At 66.8% G+C, this 8,504-nt stretch overlaps 1 protein-coding gene across 1 annotated transcript; it reads left to right on the forward strand.

Annotated features, from left to right (window-relative positions):
- Positions 1–5,586: 5,586 nt before the first annotated feature.
- Positions 5,587–8,504, forward strand: SLC61A1 (solute carrier family 61 member 1). Its single transcript, XM_075445668.1, has 2 exons — positions 5,587–5,665; positions 6,854–8,504. The coding sequence occupies exon 2, from the start codon at positions 6,897–6,899 to the stop codon at positions 8,262–8,264; it is 1,368 nt and encodes a 455-aa protein (XP_075301783.1). The 5' UTR covers positions 5,587–5,665; positions 6,854–6,896; the 3' UTR covers positions 8,265–8,504.

Consider the following 8,504-nt stretch of genomic DNA (forward strand, 5'->3'; position numbering starts at 1 on the left):
GCGGAGGGCATTCTCGGGGCGGCCGCCGTCTGCCCCCCCCGGCTCCCTCCAACAAGTGGTACTGGGTTCCTGAAGACTTTTAATTATTATTATTATCCTATTTGACTTTGTACACTCTCTGTAACCATTTCTACCTCATTTTGCAACGTATTGTACATGAAAGTATTTAATTCATGGCTTATTGCTGTCGGAGAAGGAAATGCGCTGAACTGCAGTGGTCTACCTCAAAAATGCTGTATTTTAAAAAGAAAAGTATTACGCAGTATTAAAGAGATTACACGAGCGCCCGGCGGCGAGCCTGCAGTGCCTTCTCCCAGCCCTCACCCCCCCAGGCTTGCGGGGTGATGGGGGGGGGGTCTAGGTGCCCTCCACGGGCTTTTGGGGTGATGAGAGGGGGATCCAGGTGCCCTCCCTGGGCTTTAGGGGTGATGGGGGGGGTCTCCAGGTGACACCCAGGGCTTTAGGGGTAGGCGGGGGGGGGTCCAGAGCCCCCCAAGGCTTTAGGGGTGATGGGAGAGGGGGGCCAGGTGCCCCCCAGGGCTTTAGGGGTGATGGGAGGGGGGGTCCACGTGCCCTCCCTGGGCTTTAGGGGTGATGGGAGGGGGGGTCCAGGAGCCTCCAAAGGCTTTAGGGGTGATGGGGGGGTTCCAGGTGCCCCCCAGGGCTTTAGGGATGGGGAGGGGGGTCCAGGTGCCTCCCAAGGCTTTCGGGGTGATGGGAGAGGGGGTCCAGGTGCTCCCCAGGGCTTTAGGGGTAGGAGGGGGAGTCCAGAGCCCCCCAAGACTTTTGGGTGATGGGGGAGGTCCAGGTGCCCCCCAGCGCTTTAGAGGTGGGGTGGGGGGTCCACGTGCCCTCCCCGGGCTTTAGGTGTGATGGGAGGGGGGGTCCAGATGCCTTCCAAAGCTTTAGGGGTGACGGGGGGATCCAGAGCCTCCCAAGGCTTTAGGGGTGATGGGAGACGGGGTGCCCCCCAGGGCTTTAGGTGTGGGGAGGGGGTTCCAGGTGCCCCCCAAGGCTTTAGGGGTGGGAGGGGGGGGTCCAGAGCCTCCCAAGGCTTTGGGGGTGATGGGAGAGTGGGTCCAGGTGCCCCCCAGGGCTTTAGGGGTGGGGTGGGGACCCACGTGCCCTCCCTGGGCTTTAGGGGTGATGGGAGGGGGGGTCCAGGAGCCCCCCAAGGCTTTAGGGGTGATGGGAGGGGGATCCAGGTGCCCTCCCCGGGCTTTTGGGGTGATGGGAGAGGGGGTCCAGGAGCCTCCTAAGGCTTTAGGGGTGATGGGGGGGGTCCAGGTGCCCCCCAGGGCTTTAGGGATGGGGAGGGGGTTCTAGGTGCCTCCCAAGGCTTTAGGGGTGATGGGGGGGGTCCAGGTGCCCCCCAGGGCTTTAGGGATGGGGAGGGGGGTCCAGGTGCCTCCCAAGGCTTTAGGGGCGATGCCGCCTGAGCGGGGAGATGCTTCGCTCCGGTCGGGAACCGCGCGGCCGCGGCGGGAGCGGCTTCGGCGTGGCTGTGGGCGCGCAGTGGGGGATCCCTGCGGGCGCTGATCCCACGTGGGTCGACGTCCCCGTGCATTCTCGGCTATCGAAAGGCGCCCGCGTCCCCTCACAGCTCGGCGTGGGTCGACGCTCCCGGTCGGTGGCTGGGCTCTGCGGGATCCATGACCAGAAACACCTCGCCGCGAGCTCCGGCCGGCGGCGCGGCTCCGTGGGTGCCAGCCGTGGGAAGCCAGCAGCCCCGACCCGAGCCCCGTCCCCCAGCATCGCTGTGGCCCCCAAGGAGGGGACACTCGCCCCTGGGGGCTGCGTGGGGCCGGAGCCGGCTCCCCCCATCCCTGTGGGACCCTGCCCATGCCACGGGGATGGAGCCTTCGCCCTTTGCTGCTGTTATTTGTGGAAATCGGGGGAAAAGCGGCTCCCACCCGCGGCTCCTCGCTTGCTCGCGTGCTCAAGCGCCTCGACCAGGCTGCTAAACGAACCCCGGCACGCAGCTCGTTAGTGAAGCTCATTAGCCTGCTGGAGAGGGGCCCCGTGTCCCAGAGCAGAAATAACTGCGGCAACGAGTGCGGCGGCTTCGGGGTGTTTCAGCGGGTGGGAGGGCGAGGGGCCGGGCGCCGGAGCCCCCCGAACGGGAGGGGACGCGGTGGCATCCCTGGCCGGTGGCGGGGAGGTTCCCGGAGCCTTTGTGCTGGCGCATCCGGAACAATGCGGCCGCTCCGGGCTTTTATCGGGACCCCTGAGGTTACTGCGCTATGAATAAATTAGTTGGTGGATGGGCTGCGGAGTCATGAGCCAGGAAAATGGGAGGAAGGCTCCCTCCTCCTCCTCCTCCTTCCCCGGCAAAGGGAGGCTGGGCTCCTCTCCGAGGGCTGCTGTGCACATCCCCGCTCCCGAACCGCGCAGACGCTGCTTGCGCTTTGCAGCTTGGCTTTGCCGGGCCCCGTGGTGCCGGGGCGAGGTTCGGGGTTTGCCTCGGCCGGCGATCGCGGGCGGCACCGGGCCCGTCCCGGTGTTAGGGCCCTCCCGGCTCGGCTGCCGGCAGCGGTGTTTGGTTTTGTTGCCAAGCCCGGTAGCCGACACAGGGTCTCTGTCCGTGAGCAAAGCCCCACGGCAGCGGGACGGGGCCGGGAGCCCCTCGCCGGGGCTGCGTTGCGGCATCCGAGCCGGTTGTCCCGCCTGGGACAGCGTCCGGCCGCGCTCTGCCCGCCCCAGCCAGCGAAACGAAACGCCGGGCTTGCCCACGGGCTGGGACGTGCGGGCACAGCGAGGCGAGGCGGACGCTTCCCGGCATCTCAGGTTATTAACATGATTTTGCAGCCTTTCAGAGGCTCGATTCACAAAACTCGTGAAACCTGCCTGCTCTCCCCAAATCCAGGCCAAGTCCCGTGCGGGACACGCCGGGCTAACGGCAGCGGCGTTCCTGGCATTGCTCCCCAGCCCGGCCACGCGTGCTGCTCGCCCGCTGTCCTCTTCGCCGGGATGAGGGGACACGCACAAGCTCTGTCCCGGCTGTGTTTTCCTCTGACCACGGCCCTGGAAACCGACCACAGCCCTGGGTACCAGCCATGACCCTGGGTACGGACCATGGCCCCGGGTACCAAACATGGCCCTGAACACCGACCACAGCCCCAGGTACGGACACAGCCCCGGGCACCGACCACAGCCCCGGGTACCAACCATGACCCCCAGTACAGATCACGACCCCGGACACCGACCACAGCCCTGGGTACCAACCACAGCCCTGGGTACTGACCACAGCCCCGGGTACCGACCACGGCCCCGGGTACCAACCATGACCCTGGGTACGGACCACAGCCCCGGACACCGACCACAGCCCTGGGTACTGACCACGGCCCCGGGTACCGACCACGGCCCCGGGTACCAACCACAGCCCTGGGTACCAACCATGGCCCCAGGTACGGACCATGGCCCTGGGTACAGACCACGGCCCCGGGTACCAAACATGGCCCTGAACACCAACCACAGCCCCAGGTATGGACCCAGCCCCGGGCACCGACCACGGCCCCAGGTACCAACCATGGCCCTGGGTACAGACCACGGCCCCGGACACCGACCACAGCCCCAGGTACCAACCACAGCCCTGGGTACCAACCATGACCCCAGGTATGGACACAGCCCCAGACACCGACCACGGCCCTGGACACTGACCACAGCCCTGGGTACCCACCAGGGCCCCGGACACCGACCACGGCCCCGACGCAGCCCCACAGCCCGAGCCTTCGTGCCGGGGCTGTTCGGGGAGCGCCGGGGCGATGGCAGCTCCACGGCCGGCGGATTCACGGGGCGTGCGGGGTGGTGCGTGGCCGTGGCTGCGTTGCCATCTCGTGGGCGTGGGGTCCTCGCCAGACCCCTGAGCGAAGCCGCTTGAGTTGAACCCGACTCCGTTGATTTGGGGTGGGAAAGGAAAAATGCAGGTTCCCAGTGGGGCAGGGGGGCTCCGTACCCCTCCTTGGGGAGGGAAAGGGGGGCTGCTGGCCCACCTGTATCCCCCCCCGCCCCGTGTCTCCCACTCGTGGGAGCGTGGTGGTTGCTGGATCCCAGCACCGACCCTGTTGCCGGCCCCATGGATGCCGACCTGCCCGACATGGTGGGGCTGAGGGGCCTCAGGGGGGGCCTGGGGGTCTGAGGAGGTCGGGGGGGGCATGGGGGGATCTGGGAGAGGTCTGAGGGGGTTGGGGGTGGTCTGAGGAGATCGGGGGGGCATGGGGGGATCTGGGGGATCTGGGAGGGGTCTGAGGGGGTTGGGGTGGTCTGAGGAGATCGGGGGGGGCATGGGGGGATCAGGGGGATCTGGGAGGGGTCTGAGGGGGTTGGGGGTGGTCTGAGGAGATCGGGGGGGGCATGGGGGGATCTGGGGGATCTGGGAGAGGTCTGAGGGAGTTGGGGGTGGTCTGAGGAGATCGGGGGGGGCATGGGGGGATCTGGGGGATCTGAGGAGGGGGGTTCTGAGGAGATCGGGACAGCTGGGGGGATCGGGGGGCATGAGGGGGGTCTGAGGGGGTGAGGGGGGGTCTGAGGAGATCAGGAAGGGATCAGGGGGATCTGGGGGGTGATCTGAGGGGTCAGATTGTCAGCGTTTATTCGATATTTGCTGTCCGCGTTCTGCTTTCCACGCGGGCTCTGCCCCGTTCAGGAGATGGAGTAACGGGCGCCTTCACCCTCCAGACAGCTCCCCCCACCCCGAACCGCTCGCTCAGTGCCCGGAGACCCTTTGCCTGATGGCACGCCGTGACCAGCACCCCGCATGAGCAACCATCGCACCCCCAGACCCTCCATAACCTGCCCCCAGCAGCTGAGCCACTGAACGCCAGGAAGCAACGGCGATAAACGCCGAGAGGCTGTGGGGGTAAATGCCGAGAGGCCGTGGGGGTAAACGCTGAGAGGCCGTGGGGGTAAACGCCGAGAGGCCGTGGGGGTAAACGCTGAGAGGCCATGACGGTAAATGCCGAGAGGCCATGACAGTAAACGCCAAGGGGCCATGACGGTAAGCTCTGAGAGGCCATGATGGTAAACACCAAGAGGCAGTGGCAGTCAGCACCGAGCCATGATGATGGTGAACACCGAGAGGCAATGGCGGTAAATGTTCAGACACAACGGCAGTCAACGCCGAGCCACAATGGCGGTCAAGGCCGAGCTGCAATGGCGGCATGGGCTGCACCCACACTCCTTCAGCTCTCGCTCGAGGGTACCTGGGAGCTTTGCCCACATGAAGGGCTCGCTCGCCGAAGGAGGGGGACGCCGGGGTCCCGGGGGCGCTGGGGCCGGACCGGGGCTGCGCAGGCGGCCGCTGCCGGGGGTGTGAAAGCAAAGGGCGGGAAGGAGCTGGCGGCCATGTCGCAAGGCCCGGGGCCTCTCGGGGCAGATTCTTGGCCGCGGCCGGTAACGGGGTGGGTGCCGGGAGCCGGTAACCACTGAGCAGGGCCGGGGGCACGGGGGGTGCACTGGGGGGGGGGTAGGGCCCGGTGCCCCCCGCCCCGCCCGACGGCGGCTCCCGCGGGGAGGGGGGGAGGGAGGGGGGGAGGGAGGGGCGCGGGCCCGCGTCACGTGACACGCGCCAAGATGGCGGCGCCCGCGGCGGCAGCGGCCGGGGCCTGGCGGAAGCGGCTGCGTGGCGGCGCCGTCACGCGCGGCCGCTCCCCGCGCTGAGGGGCAGGTGGGGACGGGGAGGGGGCTGGGGAGCCCGTAGGGGGCCGGGGGGCCTATGGGGACCGTATGGGACCGGGGAGGGGCTGTGGAGGGTGTATGGGGCCTATGGAGAGTCTGTGTGAGACCTATAGGGACCATATAGGAGTGGGGAGGGGCTGTGGAGGGTGTATGGGGCCTATGGAGGTGTTGTGTGGGGCCTATAGGGACCCTGTGGGACCGGGGAGGGGCTGTGGAGGGTGTATGGGGCCTATGGGGAGTCTGTGGGACCTATGGAGAGTCTATGGGGGGCTTATAGGAACCCTGTGGGACCGGGGAGGGGCTGTGGAGGGTGTATGGGGCCTATGGAGGGGCTGTGGGACCTATGGGGACCGTATGGGACCAGGAAAGGACTGTGGAGGGGCTATGTGGGGCCTATGGAGAGGCTGTGGAGGGCGTGTGGGGGTTGTGGAGGGGCTGTGTGAGACCTATAGGGACCATATGGGACCGGGGAGGGGCTGTGGAGGATCTGTGGGGCCTATGGAGAGTCTGTGTGGGGTCTATGGGGACCATATGGGACCGGGGAGGGGCTATGGAGGGCATGTAGGGGCTGTGGAGGTTGTATGGAGCCTATGGAGGGTGTATGGAGCATATGGAGTGTGGGGGGGCCCTATGGAGAGTCTGTGTGGGACCCATAGGGACCATATGGGACGGGTCAGGGCTGTGGAGGGTGTGTGGGGCCTATGGAGGGTGTGGGGCCCTATGGAGAGTCTGTGTGGGACCTATGGGGACCGTATGGGACTGGGAAGGGGCTGTGGAAGGTGTATGGGGCCTATGGAGGAGCTGTGGGGGTTGTGTGGGGCCTGGGGCCCGGGGCTGTGGGGTCCCGAGAGGGCCCCAGGGCTGTGGGGCTGGTGGGAGGGTCCCTGTGGGGCCGTGTGGGGCAGAAGGGGGGGCCATGGGGGCCGTGCTGTGGGGCTGTATGGGGCAGGGCTGTGGGGGTACCACGGGGGGGTGATCTGGGAGCCCTGAGGCAGGTGGGGGGGCTGCTCGCTGGGGAGGGGGCTGCCTGGGGCAGGAGGGTGATGGGGGGAGTGATGGGGGCTGACGAAGCCATAGGCACCTTTTGGGGTGAGCTGGGGGGGTGGGGCTGATGGGGGACGCCTGCCCCCAGGACCCCCCCGCAGACCCACTGACCCCCACCCCCTCCCTCCGGCAGGAGCTGCGCAGCCCCCGGTGATGCCGGTGAGCTCCCCTCCGCCATGCTCCTCGCCTCCTACTCCGCCTGCGCCCTCCTCCTGGCCGCCTGCCTGGCGCTGGAGCTGGCCGCCTGCCGCTCCCGGCCCCCCGCCGCCCCCCACCACGCCAACCCGGCCTTCCGCCGCTTCCAGCGCGGCTACTACCGCGTCTACCTGCCGGCACTGGCCGCCGACTGGCTGCAGGGACCCTACCTCTACAAACTCTACCAGCACTACCGCTTCCTGGAGGGCCAGATCGCCATCCTCTACGTCTGCGGGTTCGCCTCCAGCGTCCTTTTCGGGTTGGTTTCTTCTTCTTTAGTCGATCGCTTGGGTCGGAAGAAATCCTGTGTCCTTTTTTCCTTGACCTATTCGGTTTGTTGTTTGGTCAAACTCTCCCGGGATTATCTGGTGCTGGCGGTGGGGAGGGTTTTAGGGGGGTTGTCGACGGCGTTGCTCTTCTCCGCCTTCGAGGCGTGGTATGTCCACGAGCACGTGGAGCGATACGATTTTCCGGCCGAGTGGATCGCCGTCACCTTTTCCCGAGCGGCTTTTTGGAACAACGTCATCGCCGTGGGGGCCGGGGCGACGGCCGATTTCTTCGCCGAGTGGTTGGGGTTGGGCCCGGTGGCCCCGTTCATGGTCTCCATCCCCCTCCTGGTGCTGTCGGGGGTCTTTGCTGTGAAAAATTGGGACGAGAACTATGGGAAGAAACGAGCTTTCTCCAAAACCTGCGGCGACGGTTTGAAATGCCTCCTCTCCGACCGACGCGTCCTTCTCCTGGGCGCCATCCAGGCTCTGTTTGAAAGCGTCGTCTACATCTTCATCTTCCTCTGGACGCCCGTCCTAGATCCCCACGGCGCTCCCCTGGGCGTCGTCTTCTCTGGCTTCATGGCCGCCAGCATGCTGGGCTCCTCGCTCTACCGCCTGGCCATCTCCAAGCGGTACCACCTCCAGCCCGTCCACCTCCTCGCCCTCGCTGTCCTCCTGGTTTTCTTCTCCCTCTTCATGCTCACCTTCTCCACCAGCCCCGGGCAGGAGAGCCCTGCCGAGTCCTTCCTCGCCTTCCTCCTCATCGAACTCGCCTGCGGGCTCTACTTCCCAGCCATGGGTTTCCTCCGACGGAAAGTGGTGCCAGAGAAGGATCGCCTGGGGGTGATGAACTGGTTTCGCCTCCCCCTGAACTTACTGGCCTGTCTGGGTTTACTGGTTCTGCACGACAGCGACCGTCAGACGGGCACCAGGAGCATGTTCGGCGTCTGCGCGGCCGTCATGCTGCTGGCGCTGCTGGCTGTCGGCCGCCTCTTCGCCGTCAGCCGCCACGACGCCGAGCTCCGCCTGCCCGCGCCGCCGGGACAGGCCGACGCCGCCGACGCCGTGCCCGAGCTGTGACGGGGGGGCCGCTGCGGTGTCACCCCCCCCCTGCCCCCGACGAGGGACTGCGGAGGGGACGCGGGGACACCCTGACCCGCTGCTGCAGGGTGAGTGGCCCCCCACCCCGGGTGGCCGGTGACCCCCAAAATGTCCTCGTCCCCACCGCCTCCGTGGGGGCAGGGGGGCTTGGAAGCACGCGGGCAGGCGGATTCGCTCTTTTTTTAAAAAAAAAGAACAAAATAAATGGTGTTTCTGCAG

This window comes from Opisthocomus hoazin, chromosome 32 (assembly GCF_030867145.1).
Source record: "Opisthocomus hoazin isolate bOpiHoa1 chromosome 32, bOpiHoa1.hap1, whole genome shotgun sequence".
NCBI classification, from domain to species: Eukaryota; Metazoa; Chordata; class Aves; order Opisthocomiformes; family Opisthocomidae; genus Opisthocomus; species Opisthocomus hoazin.

What these genes read in the sequence shown, in the direction of transcription:
- SLC61A1 (XM_075445668.1), top strand. Translation starts at nt 6,897, where the DNA reads ATGCTCCTCGCCTCCTACTCCGCCTGCGCCCTCCTCCTGGCCGCCTGC.